The 26,388-nt window shown below is 40.4% G+C and overlaps 1 protein-coding gene across 1 annotated transcript in view; it reads left to right on the top strand.

Annotated features, from left to right (window-relative positions):
* Positions 1–26,388, top strand: part of USH2A (usherin) — a 505,359-nt gene that overhangs the window by 3,290 nt on the left and 475,681 nt on the right. The window contains exon 2 of the mRNA XM_053667304.1: positions 654–819. Coding sequence (XP_053523279.1) covers positions 654–819 — 166 coding nt within the window. The remainder of the gene's footprint in view (positions 1–653; positions 820–26,388) is intronic.

Here is a 26,388-nt window from a genome sequence, read left to right as displayed (position 1 = left end):
GAAGTGATTTTGAAAAATAACAAGTTGATGACCAGCCTTGAGTCATTCATCCAAGATCATTAACACTGTCACAGTGCCTCAGTGGGTGGTGTGGTCAGGGTCAGCAGCCAGTCATCTCGCAGACTCCGGCTTTGGCTTTAGGTCAGTGATGGGCAAGGAGGTGAAGACTGTACTTGTGGGTTCTCCATTTCACTGTGGGAATTAAACAGAGCAGCTCAGAGCCCTTTCTGAACACTAAATTCTCTTTATGTTAAACAAAAAAGAAATAAAGATTTGCACTGGTAATTCAATCCCCAGGATATGAATTGTGTCACTTCCTATAAAAGAAGTAGCAGGGAAACTGATGAGCCAATGAGCTAAATGTTAGTTTTGCAGGGTGATTCAGCTACTTTAGTTTGCACCATGAACATCTAATAAAGGGTGTTGAGGTTCTGGGGAATTTATGACAAATAAGAATTCTATTTTCTATTGAAATAAAAAAGGCTTTTTAATTGGAACAAAGCTTGCTCTCAGTACAACGCCATTCGGGCATTTGTGCACAGTGCGGATTTGGAGTGGAGTTTGGGATCAGTTACACCTCTGTAAATACACGATTCCTTAGCCTGTCTTTTGGTTCCATGCCGACCTTTTGTCTTTTCTCCTTGCTTCCGAAGGTGTATTATAGAGAAGACGGTGGATGGGCAGATTGTGTTCAAACTCACAATATCTGAGAAAGAGACCATGTTTTATTACCGCACAGTCCATGGTTTGCAGCCTCCAATAAAAGTAACGACACTAGGGAGAATTCTTGTGAAGAAATGGATTCATCTGAGTGTGCAGGTGAGTGAAATAAAAAATATTTAACATTTGGTTAAACAGAAGACTCTATCTTCCTTTCTTGTCTTTAAATGGCATTTCCCCACAAGATCGGAAACGGGCTCTTTTAGACGTTAAGCGTGTGTGTAAATGACACATGAAAATCAATATTTAAAAGACCTAATGATACACCTCATGATACACCAGCACTGTCCCCTGAAAATTGCTGTGAAAAATCCCACCGAAGTTCAAGACAAGGCAGCCTGGAATAATAATGTCCTCATGAAATTTCTTTTGCATTTGGTTAGTATGTTTTATTTTGCTCAAAAATGCGTGAGGGCTATTTCGGCCTCCAGAAGTAATTTCACTAGTCATGGCCATGTGAAAGCCCCGCCTGGTTTTTACAGCTGCCTTTTGCAGGTAGCATCTGCTGATGTGAATAAACTTTGGCTGTTGCATTAAAATGCTGACTTTAGAACTAATGAACTTCACACATCAGAAACTCAAAAGGTGTTATAGTATTGCTTTACTTGTCAACCACAGTTTGCATTAACCTTAGGAGCTGCTAAAGGCCGAGGTAACTGAGATGTCTGTTAGTTTACGGTTCCTGGGAATAAACACAGTTTATCCTTTTGTGTCCTCAGGGCATTAAAATGGCCCAATGCAGCCAAAGTCACCCTTGCCTCTCACACCAGAGGCATTGTCTGCAGTTTTCAGTTGTGGTCTCATAGAGGCACTTGAACGGCAGTCCTTGTGAACCCCGCTTGCACCAGGGGACATTTGTGTCCGCATTCATGTCATGAAAATAATCTTTGCTTTCTCACATTTTCATCCCACCCAAGAATGGACTTTCTTAGAGGCTCCTGAGGGTTGTGGCTTTGGTTTTAGAGTCTATCTCAGCATAGAAGTTGTTCTTGGTGATTTAAATACACTTGTGTGTATCTTTGTTGTACCTGATTGTGACCAAAATTGTGCCATGTATTTGAGTAGCAGTGAATGGAAAGTCATAGGAAGAACATTTAGAATAGAAATGCAGAGAGGTAACCACGATTGATTTCTATAGGAAGGTATTGGCAAAGTGATATTCAATCAGCATTTTATGCCTTATCTGCTCAGCGTTTAGTTAAGATGTGAGTTTAGTGAATGCATTTGGCGGAGAGCAATATTTCCTTTTCTTTTTAATTGCTTTATTGTGGTTCAATTACAGTTGTCTGCATTTTCTCCCTACCACTCCCCCCACCCCAGCCAAACCCACCTTCCTTCTCTTGCTTCTACCCTCCCCCTTGGTTTTTTCCATGCGTACTTTATAGTAGTTCCTGAAAACCCTTCTCCCCTCTGTCCCCTCCCCCCTCCCCTCTGGCTATTGTTGGATTGTTCTTAATTTCAATGTCTCTGGTTGTATTCTGTTTGCATTTTTCTTTCATTGATTGTGTTCCAGTTAAAGGAGAGATTATATGGTATTTGTCTTTCACCACCTGGCTTATTTCACTTAGCATAATGCTCTCCAGTTCCATCCATGCTGCTGTAGAGGGTAGGAGCTCCTTCTTTCTCTCTGTTGCATAGTATTCCATTGTGTAAATGTACTACAGTTTTTTGGTCCACTCATTTACTGATGGGCACTTAGGTTGGGGAGCAATATTTCTATGTCACCCATGTTGAAAGAACCTACGAAGGGGTGGTCATGTCTGGGGTCAGGCTGTGACTACAAAAGAGATGGGTTCGATTGGCCAGACCTTACCTCTCATTTGTTCCATAGTTAGCAGAGAGGGGCCTAATTTGTCCTCTGCCTTGAAATTGCCCATTCCACCCACAGACTAGTGTAGCAAGATTGGGTTCTAATGTTAAAAATGTGTGAATAGAAATGGCTGAAGAAAGGGAATCTGTGGAAGATGTCAAATGAACATGATTTCCTATTTTTGTCTCAACCGCGATGAAAGCAGTCCTTTGCAGTTGCCTTTATGTGGCCTTCTCTGGGAGTCTGCATCATGTTTTGGTGGCAGTCCATTAAAAGCTTCACAGAGAAAGTCGAAAACCCCGATGTGAAGAGGTAACCACCACGGCATTACTCTCCGGGGAGTGAAATGCTCTTAGAGTGCCCATTGGAATCAGCACTGTCTTTTCAGTCCATGTCAAACAGGAGTCCTTTCCTAGTTTAGGCAAAATTTCTTCATAAATCTTTAAACCTTTCCCATCTTTTGAGAGAAAGTTCAAGTCCTTATGATTTAATGAGACTGCCTTATTTCATAACTGTTTGGCTATCAAGAGAAAACTTGTCCCTTCCAATTTGCACACTTCTTTTATTTATTTACTTTTACATAGTTCCCCTGTCCCCCGCATTCTGCATTTCACGGTAAAGCTACAGAACTGAACAGCCAAAAACATTAGAAAAGTCATGCAGATCGGTCATTTATTCATCTGACATTTATTGGTAGATTTGGGGGTATCCAGCATTATGAAAATCTGGCTTCCTTGAAATAAAAGTGAGAGAGTGATTATTTTCTCTAAAGTGGAGATCAGCAGAGGGTTTCTTTAGTGGGCACTGGCCTGAATACATGTAAGACACCATGAAAGGTATAGTAATCCATTTGCTAGGTGTGTAATAAAAAAATGTGCTGATTCCTGAGAAGCTGTTACAAAAAGCAGGGGGGAGGACAAGAGATTATGATGGGGGGGTCTGATTCGGGTCCTGACACTGTGGAGTCTTACCAGAGGCACTGGACTCAATTTCTGCACTTATGTGACAAGGGGAAGGGCCTGCAGGAACAAAATGAGGCTTCCGTGAATTCTTTATAGCAGAGTGAATGGACTGTAGAGTGAGGTACAGTTCCCCCAAGCATGGAGAGCTGCTGGGCAGGGTTGTCTGGATCCTAAGTGACAGAGTTAGCTCCCGCACTGACTGCAAGCTTATGTTTTTTCCTGCTTCTCCGTGCTGTCTGCTATTTACACGGAAATGTTTTTGGGGTACATTCTATTGGTGGAGGTATGGGCAGAGGGAGCTTGCAAGTGGATTTTACTCTATAACTGCAAAGAATACATTTGTATATAAAATGCCACTTACTGTTGCATTGTTATGTATTATATCCAAATTCCGATTTGAAGATTAAGGGACTTTCGTATTGCTAGGTGTAGGGTAGAACATAACTGATAGTCTACTTTAGTCAAATGTTGATTTGCAAGTCTGAAATTAATGCATATGCATAGTTTTACTCATCCTCCAACATGGCTACAAATCAATTAATTTATATGGCGTGTGTGTGTGTGTGTAAAAAAAATAAACAATATGCGCTTGCTCATGGAATTGTCTCAGAAACCAGCTTTACATTTAACTTTTACAAGACACGGTGACATAAAATAATGGACAGGTGCAACCTTATACCTTATCTCAGACAGTCCACTTGGTATCATCTTTCCATTAGTAAAATCAGAATTCCAGATTTGGAAAAAGAATGATTTTTAAATAATTAATATCCCTGGGCAAGCAAAGGTGCCAGGAAGAGCCAGACATACTGAATATTGGAGGTCTAATTTCCTAAACAAAAAAATGCCCAATGGTGTAGTCATGGATCTAACAGCTTTTATTCAAGAACTAGCATTTTGAAGCTTCAACCTGTTGGAATATGATTAGTTTTAAATTAATATTCATTCAGGGACTTGAATCTGACATGATTGCCAATTTAAATTTCACTGTGGGGTTTAATATATTGGCTATTTCAAATTATATCAAGCTGAAATTCATTATGTCGCATTTTTTTGTCCTAAAACTGGAAAAAATCAATTCAGTCTTTTTATTATCAAGCAGGGAACACTGATAGTATTAGCAGATTTTTGAAGCTTCATTTTTATATTGAATCAGCACAAGCTATAGTTATTAAAGAGATCTCTTTTGATTCCCTTTTAAAAATGGTTTGGGATATGTAAGAGAGTTTGCTTGAGGAGCTTCTTATGTATTAATGGAAACAACAGTTTAGAAGTGTATTACATTTAATTGTACATTATTTAAAAGTAAAACCTCAGAGTTTCCTATGAAAATACTGTTTTCCCTTAAGCAGTTCCACACATTTTATAGGATAAATAGCATCAAAGAATCATGAGTATAGTAACCCTATAGTATTTATGTGAAATTGTAGTAAAACAATTACTATAATTTGAAGTTAATGAAATCCTGAAACTGTGGGAACAAGAAAAAGTTTAGCAAGGAGGTTGTTCACATTTTCTATGCTATTTTGAAGGCTCCTTGATACACTGACGATTCAAGAGCCCCTTAGGATTCCAGCTACAATAACATAAAAAAGAGCCTTTCTAATCCGATACAATGAAGGAAAAAAAGATGCATGGGTAAATAAAGTTTTAGGAATCGATAGATGAAGAATAGGTGTTTCATAATCAGTGTATGTTTATGAAATATGTTCTTTTGATTTATGTATTTCATCGCAAAAGGGAAAATTATTGATAGTTCTGGAAAAAAAAAGGCAATTTGCCCAACATTTGTTAGAACAGTTAAACCGAGCGTCTCTGTTAATCTCTGGAGTGTATGCCCACGTGCATGCTTTGCAAAGGTGTTTCCATGTCCCTATTGATTGAGGGACCACAACCCGTCCACGCAGCTGTCAGTGAGCTTGATGTGCTAGGTTTGCATCAGAGTGTCACCTCAACCAACCTCTGTGCTGTGAAAATCCCAATCCATATCACTTCTCGTATACTTTGCATTACTTTCAACTATATGGGTTACACACTGTTTTTGCAAAGCCTTCTGTTTGTACGCAGCTGATCTGGGGAGGAGAGAGAGAAATGGGGGAACAGAGACAGAAAGGCATTTGCATTTAGGGGGGAACAGGCAGGGCCCAAAGGCCTGAGGAAGAGATTCAACCCATGCCCTGGGGGTGGAGTAGACCAAAACGTTTAAATGATGGGTGTGTAGTGTGTAATTTCAAGTCGTTTTGTCTTCTGGGATGCAAATCCCTTATGTTATTCTAACTAGTTGGCTCAAATGTGTTACAAGTAGCCATTTGGAGGCTGTCCGCCCTTAAGCCCATTTATGGAAAGGAGCTGGATTCAACGTTTGGGTTAAATATAAGGTAGATAAAAGAAAAAAAATCAAAGGAGGGAGTAGCAAAGGAGATGAATTCTGAGGGAATACACACTGGTGCACATGGTGAACATTATAATTTATCCCATAAAATACCTGCACATCTCAGGCAGAGCACCTCGGTGAATGTGGGAAGAGGCTTGTATAAATACTGAAGAGGAGTGAGACCCCAGAAATTTCGAAAATGGGAGCAATAGCTTAAATTGGTCCAGCAGACTTAGTGCTTGCTTTTTTATTTTTAATTAAACTTTTTAAAGATAAATTTAGATTCAGAGACACTTGTGAGAAACAGTACTGAGACACCCCATGTACCTTTCACCCATGTGTAGCATCTTGAAAAACTGGTGTGATGTCACAACCAGTGTGTTGACCCTGGCACCGCCCACATTTTTCTTGTGTAGCTCCATGCAGTTGTATCACAGGCGTAGATCTGTGTGGCCGTCACTGTGAAGGTACTGCACCAGTCCATCCACGTCACGTGCCCCAGGTTGCCCTGAGGTGACCACGCCCCTTGGTCCTTCCTCCCCCCGCAGTCCCAAGTCTCTGACTGCCGACAACCATTCATGTTCTTCTCTCCTAAAATTCTGTTTTCCCAACATGCTCTGTATGTGGAATCACATGATATGTAACTGTTGAGTTTTTTTCCACTCAATATAATTTCATGCAGATTCATCTGAATTGCTAAATCTATCAGTCGTTCTTTCTTTTCTTTCTTTCTTTTTTTTTTTTTTTATTGCTAAGTGGTAGTCCATGATATGGAGGTACCAGCATGCATTTTGCTGTTCACCCTTTGAGGGACAGACATCTGGGCTGTTTCCAGCTTTTGGATGGTACAAATAAAGCTAATGTAAACATTTGTGTACAGGGTGTGTTAACCCAAGATTTTATTCTCTGGGACAAATGCCCAAGAATGCAGAGGCAGGTCTGTATGATGTGCCCTGTTTAGTGTTTGCCTGCATCTACAGAATCTATCTCCTCGTGATTGTGGTAGGAATTGAACAAAGTCTGTCGGTTTCGACTTCTGGACAATTGATAGCTCCAACTGTTGAATCTTCCCATACAGGAACATGGTAACTATTTCCATTTGCTTTCGGCTCCTTTGATGTCTTTTATCGGCATTTTGTCATTTTCACCATCAAGATCCTGTGCATGTTTTGCTAAGTTTACCAAGTGTTTTATTTTCTTTGGAGGGATTGAAATTGGTCTTGTGTTTTAAGTTTTGATTTCCACGTTTGTTGTATGTATATAGAAATGTTAGTGTTATATTTAGGGGTAGATCCTGTATTTTGAAACCTTGTTAAACTTATTAATTTTGGAAGTTCTTTTGTAAATTGTTCGGATCTTCTGTTGACTTTATTTCTGATTTCTGGGATTTTTCTTTTCCTTATTGCAGTAGCTAGAGTGTCTAGTACTGTGCAGAAAGAGAGAGCTAAGACAAGACATCCTTGAAATGTTCCTAATCTTAGGGAGAAAGCTTTCAGTCCCACTGTTAAATACTGTGCTAGCTGTAGGGTTTTTATACGTGCACTTTCTCAAGTTGAGGAAATTGCCCTCTCTTTCTAATTTACTGAGCATTTTTTATGATGATGAGTGTTGGATTTTGTAAAAGGTCTTTTCTGCATCCATTGACACAAATATATCCTTTTTCTTTAGCCTGTTAATGAGCTTGATTACACTGACTTTTCAAATATTGGACCGACCTTATACACCTACAATAAATCCCACTTGGCCATATTGGATAATTCCTTTTATATGTTGCTGGATTTGCTTTGCTAATATTCTCTAAGGATTTTTACATCTAATTGTCATGTGACATATTGATCTGTAATTATTCTTACTAGTACTGTCTTTCCATATTAGTTTAATGCTGTGCTCATAAAATGAATTGGAGAGTGTCCCTCTTTCTCTGTTTTCTTGACTAGATTACGTAACTTTGGTGTTAATTCTTTTTAAATGTTTAATAGAAGTCTCTAGGCTTCCAGGGAAGTTTTCTGGCCTTGGGGATCTCATTTTTGGAGATTTTAAATTAAATTAGATTTCATTAATTAATATAGGAAGATTCAGCTTAGCTATTTCTTTTTGGATGACCTTAGGCAGTTTGTGGTTTCTGGGGAATTCGCTTAGTTCTGCGTTGTTGAATTGTGGCCGTAACATTCATATTATTCTTCATTATCATTTTATTCATCACAGGATCTAAAATAATATCCTGTTTCATTCCTGATGTTAGTAATCTGTCTTCTCTCTTTTTAGATTTGTTAGTCTTACTAGAAGTTTTTCAATCTTATTGCTGTTTTAGAGGAACAAAATATTTCTTCTCTTGATTTTTTCTTTGCTTTTCCTATTTTAAATTTTTATCAGTTTCTATCCTTACATTTATCTCCTTTCTCATGCTTGTCGGGCTTATTTTGTCCCACTTTTTTCTAATTCTTGAGATTGGAACTTAGATGAATGCTTCAGAACCTTTTCTTTCTTCTAATGTAAGCGTGGGGTTTACATCTGTGTTGTAATTTCTTATGTAATTCAATTCAGTGTATGATTCAGTGTGTAAATGTCTTCACACTCTTTTGGCTATCTCCCACATATTTTAACATGTTATATTGTATTTTCATTCAGGTCTATGTATTTTTTATTTCCTTCGAGAATTTTTCATGGACTTGTGGATTAATAAGAAGCGTATCATTCCAAGCAGTTGAAGACTTTGCAACATTATTTCTGTTATTGGCTTCCAATTTGAATGTGGTCAGAGAATACATTCTGTATGATTTCTGACTTCTTTTAAATGTATGAAAGTGTTTTAAATTAGTACTAACATCCCAAGATGTAGCCTATTTTGGTGAATTCTGCTGTTGTTGACAAAGCTGCTCCGGAAGAGGGGTCCGAGTGCCACCCCGTCTGTTGAGCAGAGAATGAAAATCCAGCGTGACTCAGTGCCACCAAAGTCACCCGTAGAACTCAGGGGGAGAGTTGTCCTCTCCCACCCAGTGGTGGACAGAAGATACGCCCCCTGCTGGTGTGTCAGTGGCACCCTCCATGGAATAGGAACACTGCCTGCTTTTGCTAGGAGAAGTGTCCCTGTTGTCACTCTGAGTGGGGACTCAGAAGTTACTGCAGGTTATTCCTCTGGGTGGGAGAGGCTGGTGAGTCATTAGCCCCCTGGTGGGCTTGGCTAGGACCATGGTGTGTGTGTGTGTGTGTGTGTGTGTGTGTGTGTTCTCCATTAGTGTTTGGCTAACATTGGGCAGATATTGTCAGAAGGGTCTCCTGATTTATATCACTCTGTCCTTGGTCCTTTATGTAGGGGAAGTTGACTTTTCATGAAAATTATCTGTGCAGTTCCAGGATAGATGCTTCTGGAGTGCTCTGTCTAGGATGTATGGGTACTAATAAGAAAACCTAAGGGATTTATGACATGTTGTTCCTTATATCCTGAGGTCCCTACTTTTTTCTTTTTGTCTCCTTCAGCTCACCCAGAAGTGTTGTCCTGTGTGGTTTGCTGTATAATGTCCACTGATTCTTAATAGTAGAGAGAGGACGTGGGGGAAATAGGGCTGTTCCATCTTTGTCCAAACCAGAAGTCATAGTGTTTTCTGTAGGACCCGGTCTGCCATTTCCTAACAGTTGGTATTATAAACTCATCACATCTAAAGCAGGTTGGCTAAGATGGCAAGTAGTGAGGAAGAACCCTTTATAAAATGAATAGGATGTAGGGAAAAGAAGGAGAAGATGTACTGGTTAAACATCATAAAGTCAATTCTGGCAAAGCTAGACGTGGTCTTATTTACACATAAAAATTTGGCATAAGCTGCACCTGCGTTCGGGCGCACTCGCTCAATGGAAAGTGCTTCTGAGACACCTGTGCAGGACTGCGGACTCTCTTAACAATTTCTGGCAACCGTTTTGTCAACGTGGAGGTTAAAGGGAGTGTGGAGTTGTTTCTGACCTGCACATTGTCCTGGATAGGGGCAGAGTAACTATGTGTAGACCACTGGGTCTGTCCTTTGCTGTTTGTGGTTACACTGTTCCCGCTGTTGGCAGAGAGGCGTGCCTTTCATGGGGGCCAGCAGGAGATTAATTCTCAATTAGAAATGCAGGCCCGATGCAAGGGCAACATTTAACTTGGCATCAACGTGTCAATATTGCCGCTAATTTATGGGACCGTGAACACTTCGGGGGAAAGAGAAATTGCTAATGTTTCAAATGAAACCCAAGAACGGAGCTAGGGGAGATCATGCAGTTTGCACTCTTTTGCATGTTGGTTCAATTCATTTTGGCAGGCATGTCGTTTTGAAGCAACTTGAGATGTTGAAAAGATCATCGCGAACCCTCAAGACTTGTCTCTTTCCTTGTTACAATTACCATCACCTTGCTTTACATCTGATTTGTGAATAGGGGGAAAAGACAGTCGTTACGATGCAAAAGCAGTCGTCACTGTTTGCAGAGCTCATCACGGGGAGTTTCCTGTGTTACTATATGTAGCTGATGTTCATTTGTACCATGTGTAACTGGTTCATGTAGTGATTAAAATAATAAGCAATGCTTGATCATGTTTAAAATAAATACCAAGGATAAATTCTTCTATTAATTAGTGAGAGCTTATCCAAATTAGCATCTATAATTAGGAGCTGTTGTTAATTTTTGTTGCAACCTATTAAATACACTGTGCTAAATCACTTACACCAGTGACACTTAGCGTTAGTTATAGGTGACTTAATTTCTGAGTGTATAGGGGGAACTCCTGTAAGTATATTACTTGTACTAATAAACATACATTTTATTTTTTAAATATATTTTATTGATTATGCCATTACAGTTGTCCTATTTCCCCCCTTCATTCTCCTCCATCCTGCACACCCCTCCCCTACCATTCCCCTCCTTTAGTTTATGACCACGTGTCTCAAGTTCTTTAGATTCTATATTTCCCATACTATTCTTGCCCTCTCCCTTATCTATTTTCTATCTACCGTCTATGCTACTTATTCTCTGTACCTTCTCCCCCCTTCTCCTCGTCCCACTCCCCTGTTGCTAACCCTCCTTGAGATCTTCATTTCTATGGTTCCACTCCTGATCTAGCTGTCTTCTTAGTTTGCTTTCGTTTTAGGTGTGGTTGTTAATAACTGCGAGTTTGCTGTCCTTTCATTGTTCATATTTTTATCTTCTTTTCCTTAGATAAGTCCCTTTAATATTTCATATAATAAGGGCTTGGTGATGATGAGCTCCTTGAATTTGATCTGATCTGAGAAGCACTTTATCTGCCCTTCCATTTTAAATGAGAGCTTTGCTGGATAGATCAATCTTGGATGTAGGTCTTTGGATTTCATGACTTGGAATGCTTCTTTCCAGCCCTTTCTTGCCTGTAAGGTATTTTTTGAGAGATCCGCTGACAGTCTGATGGGAAGTCCTTTGTAGGTGACTGTTCCCTTATCTCTTGCTGCTTCTAGATTTCTCTCCTTCATTTTAATCTTGGCTAATGTAATTATGGTGTGCCTTGGTATGTTCCTTCTTGGGTCCAACTTCTTTGGGACTCTCTGAGCTTCCTGGATTTCCTGGAAGTCTATTTCCTTTGCCAGATTGGGGAAGTTTTCCTTTAGTATTTGTTCAAATAAGTTTTCCACTTGTTGTTCTTCCTCTTCCCCTTCTGGTACCCCTATGATTTAGATGTTGGAGCGTTTAAAGATGTCCTGGAGGTTCCTAAGCCTGTCCTCATTTTTTTTGAATTCTTGTTTCTTCATATTTTTCTATTTGGTCATTTTTTTCTTCCTTCCAGTCCATTCCCTTGATTTGAGTCCCAGTTTTCTTTCCATCACTATTGGTTTCCTGGCATTTCCCTTCATTTCAATTAGTTTAGCTTTCATGTGGTTTCTCTAACTTGTGACTAAAATCAACCAGTTCTGTGAGCATCCTGATCACCAGGGTTTTGAACTGTGCATCTGATAGGTTAGCTATTTCTTGGTCGCTTAGCGTTATGGGCTCTGGGGCTTTGAGTTGTTCTTGAGCCATAATGTCTTTTTCTGTTCGAGCTTGTTATGTACCAGTAGCAGAGCCCTAGGTGTTCACCAGGGTGCGGCAACTCAGTCGCTGGGTTGTGATGCTGTATGTGGGGGCAGAGTCAAAGGGGGGCAATAGCAGTCCCTTTTGCTGCTTCCTGCTGCTGGGACCTGCACGGTACTTCTCACTGCTCGCTCCTTTGCCTGGTTTATCTGAGCAGGAATGTGTGACCACAGTCAGCCTGCTGCCTTGCACCCTCACTGGGTCCGCCCATGGCAGTCCCACGCCTGGGATCTGCCAACTGCTGCTTGAGCACCTGGGTGGGTCCAGTGGAGTTTTCCTGCCCAACCCCACTTTGCCAGTCACTGGCTCCGCCCCTCTTACCAGTCTGGCTGAATGGTTCGTTGTTGTCAGACTTCCGTATAGTTCAGTTTTCTATGTTTTGGTTGCATTTTTGTTACTAAAACTTTGTTGTCTTTAAACTTGGTTGTGCGAGGAGGCACAGCATTTTCACCTATGCCTCCATCTTGGCTGGAAGTTCAATAAACATATATTTTAGATACTGTTTCAAATAGCATCTTAGAAAATACATGGGACATTTTAGATTAAGCACAAATGAAAGTGTATGAGGCTTGGGGACCCATCCACATGATAAAAACTGGAATGTGTCCCTTCGTGGGCGGTCTTTGATTCTAGGTTGCCTTGCCCTCTGATTTGTTTCTCTATGGCTTTTGGTTTCCTTAAGTCACATTACATTTCTTTCTATTGAACACGTTCTGTATATTTCTTAAGTTAGTGCCACCTTATGCCTTCGTAGAACAGTGATGGAGAAAGGGCTGTTACTACTTTTTACCCACATTTTTTTATTAGAATGTGTCACATTATTGAATAGGTGAATGGCTGGGGGGGGCATGATTTCTCAGTCTCCGCATTGCTGACATTGTAGGCAGGATAATTCTTCGTGTAGAGGCTGTTCTGTGGATTGTAGGTCGTTTAGCAGCATCCCTGGCCACTCCCCACACCAGCATCTCACTCCCTCCTGGTGGCAATCAGAATTTACCTTGAGGGGCAGAGTTGCCCTTCACTGAGAAAAATTGCTTTGGAGTTTCAGCCTTTGCTGTAGTATGTCTTTATCATTTCCAGTATTTTTTCCCTTTTCTTCTCTCTTTTTGTTGGAGACACATAAGTTTTCTTGCTACAGCTGTATAGAAAAGCCTTGGATGTAAGGTTATCCATGTTTAATTGACAGCAGCTTATCAAAGTATAAAGCAAGAAAAGTAGGGGCATAAATGAAATCTAAAAATGGCTTATGCCATTTCTAAGGATGGCCAATGAGTATTCTGAGTTGGCTACATATATTTTGACCTAAAAATATTAGGAGTTAAAGTCAATTGTTAAAAAAATCCTATTCAAAGAAAGTACATAGAATTGTTAGCATCAGGAATATTATGCTTAAGAGAGGAGTTATATGAAAGTCTCAGTTATATGAAAGTAATAGGATTTCAGTAAATGGTTGACTTAAAAGGGGGAATGATCCTGCGGGAACCTCAGAAGGGCTTGTGGGTTGAGCATAGTGTTCAGATGTGAGATCACATGGTTTGAGCGTTCAAACACTTTACTCCAGGGTTTGCACAAGGTAAAGCAGGTTAGAACCAATGTTTTAGAACAAAAATAAGAGAAAAGGAAAGAGAAATCCAAGCAAGCCCTTCCAATAACTTTGCTGTCCTGTGAATGCAATTTCCACCATTCTTTTCTGTGCATATTCTACATCGTTCTAAGTATAACATGCTCTTACTACGTATATACTTTCATCTACCATCCTGCTCTTTTAAAGTTCATGTCGCACTGCCAACTATTTCCATGTAGCCCCATAGGTCAAGGTCACTCTTGAGGGAAGTGATGAAGATCCCACGAGAGAAAATGAAGAAGGTTCTAGAGAAGGAACTAGCATGAGAATTCCGGAAACTGCTACATTCTGGATTGATTTTCTTTCTTTTTAAAATATAAAGTAGAAAGTTCTGTATCTGTCCTTATGCCCCACAGAGACTTGTCTTTAAGTGTGCAATTTCTGTTAGACTGAAGTTCTTGGATGGGACAGTACTTACATAACATTGAAAAAATTAAGTTATCATTCCAGCCATCTATGTGTGTTGATTTCCTGCTGGGTCAAGGGTTTTCCAAGTGTCATCTTATCGGGACCCTGTGCAGAAGGCACAGATGAGACGCAGAGAGATGGGGGATGTTTAACAGAGGGGAGCAGAATGTCACAAATGGTTGGGAAGTTTACACAATTATTTTTTCTTCCTTGAAGATAATCACAGACAGCAAAGGAATGGGTCAGGACTCTGTGCAATATAGAATTAAGACCTGGAGCAAAAGCACGTGGGCACTGGTAGAATCTGCCTCAGAGGTCACAGTGCCCAAGGGGAAACAACTCTAAGCACGTCACTTCACCCCGCTCACCTTAGTTCTGCTGTTGGTGTAACACAGTGCACCAACGTTGGTGCAAACTCAATATGTGTCAAAAAATATCTCCAAGGCATTGTCTAACACTGACCCTCTGGAGTTCTTCCTGTGTGCCTGGTTATCATTTATTAAGATGTGTTGGGGGCAAGTCTCAAATGGGAGGAAAGATAAAAGGCACGTCTGCTACGTGAGGATGTGGGGTTAAGCACAATGCCACGGAAACTCATCCTAATCCAGGAGGGCTTCACCTGCCAATCAAACTTATATTCATTTCTTTTTTAAACATTAAGAATGGTTTGTTAGCTGAGCAAGCTGGCAGATGTTCAGAGGAATGAGATGAGATCTTGGGGCATCTATGACCAGCTGCTGACTGACTGACCAATTTCCGAAGATGCTCTGAAGGCTCATAAAGTTTAGTTCCATGTGTATTTTGATGATAGTTGCATCTCTATTTAAAGCTTTCTGTCACTGGAAGTACTCGGGGTGTTGTCAGGCTGTCTATTGGACTGGATGAGCTGCAACCTCTTGCAATTGAATGTCAATAAGACCAAAGCAATTTTGGTTGATTCATAGCAGCAGCTTAAGCATATTCACTTGCACAGATTACATTTGACAGATAGTTACCTTCAGCTGAACTCTGTGGTTAGAAGCTTGGGCGTACTCTTGACAGTGAGCTCAGAGTTGATGCCTAATGTTTATTTCATATTCTGTTTTTACCTTCCCTACTCCTGCATGTGTAAAGCTATATTTAAATGTATTTACAGCTGATGTTCTCCTCAGTCCACTTGTTACCTGCAGACAGAATGCTATAAGGATTCAGTTGCATTGTTCTCATAAAAATAGCTTGCATTCATCCGGCTTTCATTGTACTAGATCCAATTAGTAATTAGTAATTTTAGAGCATCACCTTGATGAGCAGCTGCAACATGAAAATGTGAAATTGCCCAAGTGGTGGGAGAATTCTTCCATCTTTTTCAAAACTTAGTCTTCAAAATTGGGTGTGTAATTGTGAATACCAAGAAAAGATACCCACGTCTGTTTGCCGTATCAGTGTTAGTTTATCTGCTGTTGGCATTTTGGTTCACCCGTTCTCTTCAAGGTATAGGTGGAGAATTATCCATTTCTAAAATATTTAGCTTTTTGAAATGAATATGACTTAAAGAACATATTCTGAAATATTTTCACTGAACTATACAATGCATATGCCCCAACACACTGTAAAAAAAACTGCACCATTTCTGGTTCGAGTGGAAAAATAATTAAGACTTGGGTTCAGGAAGAGGTGTGGTTACAGTGTGAATTCATTCATATTATGGTATTAAATTCTCAACTTTTCATTCATGTTAAGTTCATGGAGATTCTTTTTGGGAAATTTAAAGGACACAGGCATCTTCTCTTCTGAGCCTAAGTCTCCTCTGTCCTGTCCTGTACAAATAACACTGCCCAGCCGGAGAATGCTTTACTTAATGAGGTGTTTGCATCAGACTCACTGTAGCTGGGACACAGGGAGTTCAAAACATGTTTTTCTCATGTGTTTCCATCTTTTTCTGGAATCTGCAGTTTTAAGACATCGGACAGTTAAAATCATGTGGTTATGCATTTCCCAAAGGGGAAACACTCATGCTAACGTTGAGAAAAAGATATTTTTAAAGTGTTTTCTCCATATTTACTTGTATCCCTTACTCTTTTTTTTTTAAAACTGACAGTCAATTTCTTTTTATTTTTTCCTTTTTACTGACAGCTGGTAAATGTACCGACAGTGAGATGCGAGATATAAATGGAAGTCACCATTATTTTGTCCACCTGATACTTGAGTGTTAGATAGAAGTGCTGGGCTATATTTTAAAATAAAACCTAAATGATTCCCATTGGTCCTGATGGGAAGATATAGAGAAAAACGGTTCTCTGTAAATTAAAATGTGTTGGAGGCAAGATTGTGGCGCATTTAGAAATATTATCCTTTTCTCATTAGGGATGTGACTGTTTTCAAATTGAAGAAAACAGGCCAATTATTTAAGGTGTGCGTTTTACTTTCTGTTCCATCAGCTATAAATCTTTTTAGCGCAAAATTAATGGAGAGTTTATAAGAGGAGCCAAGGAAGCAGGTTAAGAAGTTACTGTCTGATTAAGAATTTTCTCCTTAAATGTGAGATTCAAGATTAGAACAGTTTTATAATAATTAGAAAAGTCCTGTTTAGTAAGTGCACTCCTTGGAGAAATGTGATGTAAGTGTTTGGGTGTGAAGAATTATTACCTGTTAGTGCACAAGTACCCTGGGCCAACTTGGATGAATTCTTTTATCATAGAAGGACTAATCCCTTACTTCCCTTAATGAGCGATTTGCCATTTCTCTGTGTTGTAAATAATAGCTGAGTTACAAAACATCAGGAGATCAACAAATGATAGTGTTCGTTTAGTTTACTTATGACTTAAATGGTATTCACAGGACTTTATTTCACCTTTTCTTTTCCCCTCAATATTATCCCTATGTATGTGGGCATGGGTAGAGGGGGAAGCCTTGGAATTTATAGACTTTTATATTAAAGCATGCAGTTATAAACTGGTCAATTGCATCCAAGAAACTTTCCCTCATTTTACTTGTAATAGATGCTCAAGAAATGGGCCCATAGTTCTTCTTAACTCTTTTACTCTGCTCTGTGTCTACTTCTTCATCCTTATCCTGCAATCGCAGCTCGCAGCTAGCCTTGTGAAAATGTGTCCTAGAACATTAAACCTGATTTGCCTTTAGATTTCGGAGTTTCAATACCCCTTTCAATGAACGACACTTGTTGGGAAGTGAGGAAGGTCCTGCCTAACAGGTTACAAAAGGCAGGCATTTCCTCCCAGAAAAAGCAGCAGGAGGATTCTGGGCAGGACCCTGGGCAGCTGAGGAGTTGCAGTGGGACTGCCCCGTGGTACATAGATGAATTGCAGCATCACTGATCCTCCCGTGTTATCCTTTGATTCTTGTCTCTGTTAATGTGCCGTTTGCATTTGGGGCTGAGAACCCTCCCTGTGCAAATGCCTTGTGACAGGTCCAGAAAGCTGCTTTTCTGTTAAAAGTGATAGGTTTTCTTGTTCACTATGTTCACCGTAAAAAGTCATCTTCTATGTCTTATATCATTGGGAATCCCTTTGTGTCGTTGCCATTTTCCATGTTAAGTTAAAGTATGAAGATGCAAACAGGGACATTTTTTCTTTAATTGCAAAACTACAAAAACAACCATGTTAGTCGATTCCTCACAGCAAAACCACAAAGTGGCAGAACCAAAAGACCCACATTTGGTGGATTCCCAATGAAAGAGAAAAGCCTTGAGGAGGAGGTCCTTCAGCATTGCTTTAGAGCTAGCCCCCTGCAAAAAGGGAGACATTAAAACCATCCTGTTTATTATTAGTACTTGCTCTATTGGCTTGTCACATTGGAGATACCTTTTGGATACCTTTGCCTCATATGAAAGTGGATTTTTCTGGAAATGATAATAATTATAATTTCACTGAGTTAAATTCATAGAGTTGTGTTCCTCTGAGCTGAAAAGAGGCAGGCAACTGGGTCATTCCAGAAGGTGCCGAAATTAGTTCTTGGCAATGGCTTTTTCCCCCTTCTCATTACTGCTCTTTAACCAACTAGGTACTATGGGACACAGGCTTGATTCTCAGGGGGTTCAGACAAGAGAGGAGGTTAGAGGCTCAGGAGAGCCCGATGCTGCCCAGCGAGGTGTTTGAGTAGAATTCCCTTACCAGAGCTCTGCCTCGTCCCTGATTCAGACTGTCCCAGTGGGGAGGGGAGCAAGAGGGAGGGTGGGCGGAGCCGTCCTTTGAGGCTAAATGTTAAAATAAGGTCCTTCACTTCTGACTCTCTTGCCCTAGGGCATTGGAAACCCTGTGGCCCAGTATGGAAAGGTTGCTTTAAAACAGATTTTAACACTCGAGGATTTGCACAGGGTATTTATTGAGCACTTAGTAGATTCCGTGTTTGTGTACTAAATTTACTACATAGCCAACACTTGCCTCATTACTTGGCAAAGCACTGTGACCCACTGGGAGACTACAGACTGTATTCCAGCAACTTTTTTGCCCCAATTCATCCTGTCCCATAGTTACAAAGTGTCCTGCAGCTGAAGAGAATGGTAAATGCCACAGTATTGGTGTCGGGTAGTTTTACCACGCAGAAAACTTTGGTCTGTATTGAAAGATTTTCTTTAATCAGGATGGCTATGTCAAACTACCCTGTGGAAATGCAAAGTGCAAACTAAATTGTCAAAAATAGGTTCCAGAGTTTGTTTGGCTGCCACATGGTATTGCCATTGATGTTTATTACTCATTAGCCAAAGACAACCCAATGTAGGGGTGCTAAGTGATGTCTTTAACTGTTTTCTCCTGTAAACAGTTTATTGAGTTAATATGAATTTTATAAGTGTTTCTTATTCTGCTTATTTTTAGTTTTGTCTTTCCCAAATTATGTTCCGTTAGATTCATAGAAGTACGAAGTTTACACATTCCGGATCATTCATACCTTGCGTTGTTTTCTCCTCTGTAAAAAGTAATTAAACCATTCACTTAATGACCTTATGACCTTGACCTATCAGAATTTTCAAGCTGTGAATTACATTTTTCATCTGAGAAGCAAAATGGTGGAATTGGTGTTCAAGATCCACCTAGAAGTTAGGAGCATAGTCAGCAGATGCTTTTTTTTTAATTACTTGCATTTTCTTCTTACTGTTCTGTGCTGTTGGGAAGTGCAATGTTATTTGCTTTTCAAATTGGACTCTGTGTGCAAGAAGAGGTTTGGAAATAACAAAACTAATAATAGAATGTTGGTAAAAGAAACTTAGTGGAAGAGATAAGACACTGTAATGATAACATTTATCGAGTAATGCATACAAGTTATTGTAGTTGTTGAGAGTTAAGTTATCATATCTCCTGATTGTGGTGAAGCTTCATGGATTATAGAGAATGTAACCTGGACCTTGAGGATCAAAAAGTTGTCAAGAGGCAGAAATGGAGAGAGGATTCCAGGTTTGGGGCAGGGAAGTGGGAAGGCCCAACAGTTAGATTATTCATGGAATAGTTAGGAAAGAGTGGTCACATTGGCCCTGAGTAGGTTTTGTGCAAGAACATAAAAAGAAGAAAACCTGAAGGGAGATTGGTGCTTGATGAGAGAAAATGGAATGAAGTTGAGAAGAGCATTCAGTCATCAAAAGCATCAAATGAGCCCTGCCCAGGGTGGCTCAGTGGGTTGAGTGTTGTCCTGCAAGGTGAACGGTCGTCAGTTGGATTCCAGGGCGGGGCATCTGGTTGATGTTTCTCTCTCTCTCTTTCTCCTTTAGATCCTTTCTCTCTAAAAAAAAAAATAAGTGATTTTTAGACAGAAATCAATCAGAAATTTTGAACAAAGAAGGAATCTGATTAAAATAGTCCTTTATTTTTTAAAAAGAAAGGTAGTTTGACTCTACCTGTGCTAGCGCAAACTGCTGCCACCCAGAATTCCAGGGAAGTTTGGAGCAGTTAATCCCTCAGGCTCAGTGACCCCTGCATCCTTCGCCATCCGTAAATGATGATGTGTCTTCTCGCAGGTGCTGGTTCCATTCTTGCTCTGCCCTTCCTGGCTTTGCTTCCCTCTTCCACATTTGGACAGTGATGTTATTCTGGAGTGGCCTGTTCATAAGGCACCTTGTGTGCACTTCCCACCCTCGGTCAGCAGGTCTTCAAGCCCTGGGTTTCCAAGGACCCTGATTCCAAACCCCCTTTCAAGTGGAGGGTGTTTGTTCATTTGTTTCTCACCCGCTTCAGTGCTGGGAGCTGGTGGAGATGCGATGGTGATGTTTCTCTCTCTCTCTCTCTCTGGATGGAAAAGAAACATTACTTCTAAAGCTCATGTTAACTAGGTGTTTCACTTTCTTCAATACCAGCTTCATTTTTTTGTAAGTGCTACAAACTTGAGCACCCCCTCCCCCCAGAATAAGAAAAGTTCCCCCTTGATGCTAGTGTTTCTCCACATCAACATCACCTTTTAGTCAAAGAGCAGGTAGCCTTGCATCCTCTCCTCTTCACCCCACACCTTGTCACACTAAAAGCCCTCTTTCTGATGCCATCTACCCAAAACGATGACTTTGACTGCCAACTAAATTAAGGCTGTAGAGATTTGCGTCTCTTCTGAGTTCACATCTTTCATGTCCAGAGCAGCCACAGGAAGGTGGCTCCCATGTCACCTTTTAACCATTTGCTTTACTTCCTTTCTCCTTGTCCTTGTGCTGACTCCAAGCCCCACTCACCCTGAGCTCGTTCACCCAGCTGCCGTGTTGCATAGACTGTAGACTATAACTGAAGTGCGTGGACGGAGGCCATTATAAATTAGTGATTTCTGTCTGGAGCCGGTTTCCATGCAGCGTTAGGGTAAAGTCCTTCCAGTGGCCCCGTTGTGGGTTCAGACGGTGTGCATAATTTTGGTTTGGGTGCGTATTGACTAATTGCCTTCAGAAGACCTGTGGCTAATGAGGACTCCTACCAAAAGCAATTGATTCATCGTGGCTCTTCCTCAATTTCTTATTGGTACAGGAAATTATTTTTTTCCCATTTTTCCCATTCTGATGGGTAAAGTGACATTACCGCATTCTTGTTTTATCTTGCATTTCTTACCCTAAATTCTGCACATCTTACCTTATCTAGGTTTCAAACAGCCATATGTGTTGTTTTCTTCTGAGTAACACCTATCCATTACTACCTTTTTAAATGAAGGGGCTTGCATTTCTATAATTACTAAGACATATTAATATATTAGCAGTGGCTTCCCTCTGGTAATTTGGAAGGGATTAAACTTGGTTTTATTTATGCTAGTGATCATTCTTAAAATCTACGTAAGAAATAACTTAAACCTGTAATTTTCAAAACATACATGTTAGGTATGTCAATGTATGTTGACTCCCATAAGGAGGCGAGTGAGGTATCACACAGTTGTTCCAATTCTTTCTTTCTCTTCCTGCCTCCAGTTTTTGTTAGAATAAATAAGAATACTTATCACAAAACATTGTAGCAAAATCTTTATACCAGCATAGTGATCCTTTTACTTCAAGCATTGTAATAACATTTTTACAACTCTTATTGATAAGTTTTATATATGTATATGAATTTAGTACGCCTGAAGCATTCTTTTTCTAGCATACATATATAATTTCTTGATTTAAATGGAGTCTTCTACTCCTGTTTTCTGAAAGAGAACGTGTCTGGTGACGCACCCTCTGAGCCCTGGCAGCGTCGAGGGTGTCCTTCTCATGGCTGTACCTGTGAACAGTGACCTGGATGCAGATGAACATTATTTCTCATATTCCCTTTCATTTCTGAGCTTTTAATACACTGCCTCATGTTTCTGAGCGAAATCTGAGATGAGCTCGAGAATTCTTTCTCACCCTGGGTGTTCCGTTTCACTTTGGAGTGTGGAGGACTCTTATGGGTTCCTTTCTTCAGCCTTGAACTCCCAGGACTATCTTGGTGTTAATCTTGATTGTTTTTCTGGGTGCGGGGTAAGGTCTTCTGTGCTAAATATTCAGATTACTGTTTTTAATCACTAAATGCTGATCTTTATTATATCTTTGAGTTTATTTCTTGATTGTTTTTTTCTATAAGATCAGTTTATTCCTTTTATCTCCAAGTTGCATAAAAGGTTGGAGATACTATAATGAAGTTATCCATCAACATGGTCCTCTCACCTCCAACCTCTTTTCGAGAGCTTCTCTTCTTCCACGCAGGCTCCTTGCTTGACACTATGCACTTCTCACTTTACACATTTACTACGAGACCACATTCACAACCACAGCTCCTACTATTATTGTTATACTCATGATTATAGAATCTCCAATCCCTAAATTTATGTTGCCAGGGTGCTGTCGCAAAACCTCAAGTAGTAATAGTCTAAGTTTTCGTGTTCCTTCGCTCGAAACACAGACCCTTAATGACTCCCTTTTGTGCTGCATTTCCATGTCTCTGAACTATCTGGTCTTCAAATGCATTAGTCTTTCTTCCATCTGAATCATAACTGGGACCAAACTGCGGATCCTGTTTTCCTCTCTTGTATTTTATGCCACACTGAATCCCATCATTTTCTTTCCTATCCACAGATGTCCTCAAACTGAGCCTTTTCTGAACTCTGTTACAGCCATGAGGATAACTGGAGTTTCCTTAAAATAACACATTTTCTTTATTTTTCATATCAAGGAAGAAACATGTGAACAGTAGCACCACTCCCCTTTTTTTAAAAAAAATCCTCAAGCTTTTTTCTTTTTCTGCATCTGGCCTTTCTGATTTCTGCATTTTTATGATTCTGGCTCTGTATTCCGCCTGGTGTCTGAAATACTGTTGCTACCAGTAAATTGGAGACAGGGATAGTAACAGTTATAAGCGTTTTCAGATACTTGGAAAGAGAGATTATTTCAAATATGTGTTCTCCATGACCTTCCACTTAAATAGAGTGTTTCTCATACTCTATTCCTGATCAAAACCCAACATCTTGCATTTTGGATGTTGTTTTTTAGTGACTTCGGCAATACCTATTAATTCGTTGTCACCTACAGATGGCACTTCACAGACTGACTCTGCATTGGAGGCTATTAATGAAAACTGGAGATAAAACTGGAATTCCTTATCAGTCCTCCCCTTAATTCCACAAATATCTGGTTTTAAATGACAGTGCTGAATTCAAAGTTCCTATCCAGTGTTATTGGGAGTAAGATGCAGTTTGTCTGTGTGGCTCCTTGGTCCAGTTAATTCATCTTTTTCCATTTCATTCATCTTTTTGGTGTTTCTTGGCAGTGTCCTGTGCTACGCTTGTCCATTAAAATATATATACATTCCTTCTAGAGTCCGGTTAGCTCACAAGTGGTGTGGCCCTCTTGGGAGGTAAATGTGATTTATTTGATTGGATCCTCAAGCTTTCCAATTGTTCTGTTTTCCTTAGAGAAATAGAACCTCTCTAGCCTTCAGGTCAACTGGTGAAATGGTTGGATTCTGATGGGATGACACTCTCTCCCTCTGTAAGTCTCTAGTTCCTCAGCGACATCCTTGAGAGGCCTGTTGACAACTGGCCGTCACCTGCCGGTCTAATGGTATGAATGAGTCAGATGCTGAGTCAGGCGAGTGTGAAAGCCGGATGGGAGAGCGGAATCCTGCCATCTCAAGTGCATTATGAGGAAGGCCCTTGTATTTATTTCTTAAAGTTCATTTCTCACGGTTAATCAGATTTTTCACCGAACGACTGAAAATGCTCCTACGGCAAGGTAGAGAGAACGATGCAGTTGTGAGGACGTTGGTTGCAGGGATGTGTGGAAGGGGGAAGCATACAAGATGAGATTGGGAAAGAAACTGCAACCCAGAGCACACAGGGCCGAGCCAAGTCATGGCAGCTGGGAACACTGAGTACTGGGTGCTTGTGCGCACAGAGCTGAGAGACTCTGAGGGCAGGGGACTGTGGAGGGAGTGCCAGGGACAGCACTCGGTCCACAGCACTAGAAGTGACCATCTGGGTCGGCTTCTTATGCTCTCCCCATGGTCAGGCATTGGGCTTTGGAGACCTTGGGCCTCAGTCTGCAGCACAGGCGTGAACTCTAGGGAAGGAGGCTGATGGAATAGGGACAAAGGGAGTCCCATGCTGAGAAAGTTAGTGCAACTGCAGACCTGCTAGATCTACTCTTGTTCTCAGTTGCTGGACGCGGTCCATGGTGAGTGGAAACACGGCCACAGGCAGATCCAGCAACTTCCTGGTAGGAGTTTCAGAGGGGAAAGCTGAAAGAGCGGGCGAGGGAAAGTTATAGATAGTAGAAACGCTATGTTCGAGTTGCAGAAAGACATCCCTGCAAATCAAAGGGACTCCGTGCTCCATGCTAGACTAATGCAGTGAACTGCTCAGAGTTGCTGCTATTGTGTGTTTGTGTGTGTGTACAAGGGCATGCACACATGTGTGTAGTAAGGCCTGGAATGGGGGGGGCGGAACCCTACATAAAGAAGAGATACACTGAGAAGGAAGTAGTGTCCAAAGAATTAAAATAGTGTAACATTGTAGAAAATTATTACATGATTACTTAGCCCTATTTGTGTATTGAAGGGTCTCTGAGGGAGCAATAGATACGCTGAGATTTGAGCGACAGTAACAAACTACATCCTTTCATCCCGATGACTTGTGATAGGGGAAAAAAAGTCTCCTAAGTCCTTAAATCTCAACTCAAATCAAGTGTTTAAATAACATAGATGAAGTTGTACAAAGTAGAGCAAAACTAAAATACTACCTAATTATATTTTCCTGGTGGGGGAAATATGGTAACTCACACCAACGTTCATTGTTAAAAATATTGAGAGATCCAAAGCCCGAGGGAAGTAACATGGAGCAGTAGGTGTTAGGTGAGGGACATTAGATACTGGGTTGATTTTCGATATTAGATATTATAACTCCAGTCATTCTTTGAGTGATTTCTCTCTTTCATATCCACCTTGGTTCTTGATTTGCTTTTTCTGAAGACATGCAAAAAGCAGTTACAAATGCATTGCTTTTCTTTAATAAGCACAATCGACATGCAACTGTTTCCCCCACTCAGTGTTTTTATTCTGGATCTTACACCCCCGAGGCCTGTCAACCTTTGGAGAGGCTAATTCAGGCACTGCAAAAAGAGATGAACTCTTCTAACTATGCCATCACATTAAAAGATTTTTTTGACAGCTGCTGCTTCCTTGGGAGACAGTGGGTTGGGAAGAAATATGTAAGAATTGAACTGAATAAATATGAATGATAAAAAGACAAAGTAAATATTATTTTCAAGAGCACCACTTGAATTTGGTAATCAAATTGCTAGTTCAAAGTTCTCCAGATGTAAACCAAGACATGCATTCACTTTCCCTGAATTGATAATCCCGTCTTGGTTTTTGTTGCCGTTGTGGAAGGGGTAAAAGGAAGGAAACTAACTTTGCTACATGTTCTGCCTTTGACCCATAAAGAGCTGCTGTTGTTTTTTAGGGCTGACTTCATTCTTGCCTTAGAAGAATGCCTGTTTGTTACTGACATGGTTTTTGTCAACACCAAGTTGAATGTGTGAGTGCTTCTCCATGACTGATGGAGAAACATCCACTTAGCCAGTTACTATCTCACCAGCTTTGGGGTAGAGAGAACCAGCTCTAAACGAAGATCCCTGCTTGTGGCTTATTCTCAGTTCCAGAATGTCTGCAAAGGCAGAGCAGTTTTCCTCAGGTTTGCTAATACAATCCTCTGAAGGAAGTTAAAGAGATTCCCATTTTTTCCTTGAGTCTAAAGTGACTCTTCTTCAATAGTTTATAGAACATTTTAAATACATTTTGTTTAGTACTATTAATGCTGAGAAAAATCTAAGAGGACACAGGAAAACTGGAAGATAGGTATTTATGGAGAACGATGTACTTCATTGAGGGACATAAAATTAATAAATAACCCATGAACTATTCAATGAACTATGTTGGCCTGGTAGAAGGTTTTAGTAGGAATAACTAGTGTAACAATGTAAGTGGGTGTTTTGCCTCTGTTCTGTTCATATAGCAGGGCTCCATTTCAACTCATAAATTACTGCTCAGGATCTTTAACATGTCGATTGAGTAGTGGCACAAAGTACAGTTTTTGGACTGTACACAGAATGATTTCCTATATATCCATGTACGTGGAGGGATTGATTGATTGCCGACCCTTCTGACTTCGGGTCACAAGTGAGCTCACATCTCTCGAATGGTATAAACAGAAACCCACCATTTCTATTATCCTTCCCCAGGCAATGGTTTGACTTAATCGTATGCAACTTTATCTCTACAATTTAAAGAGACTTTGAAAACAGGCACAGATTGGGGGGAAAGTGAGAAAGGCAAATTTAAATTCAGCAGCTTAAATGCCCTGTCAGGTATGGCTCAGTGGATTGAGTGCTGGCCTGCACACCAAAGGTTTGCTGGTTCGATTCCCAGGCAGGGCACATGTCTGTGCTGTGGGCCAGGTCCCCAGTAGGGGGCATGTGAAAGGCAACCTCACATTGATGTTTCTGTCCCTCTCTTTCTCTGTCTCT

This window comes from Artibeus jamaicensis, unplaced genomic scaffold (genome assembly GCF_021234435.1).
Source record: "Artibeus jamaicensis isolate MK-2021 breed Jamaican fruit bat unplaced genomic scaffold, CSHL_Jam_final contig_467, whole genome shotgun sequence".
In the NCBI taxonomy this organism is placed as follows: Eukaryota; Metazoa; Chordata; class Mammalia; order Chiroptera; family Phyllostomidae; genus Artibeus; species Artibeus jamaicensis.
The sequence above is the reverse complement of the archived record's forward strand: the minus strand, read 5'-3'. Positions and strand labels throughout refer to the sequence as shown.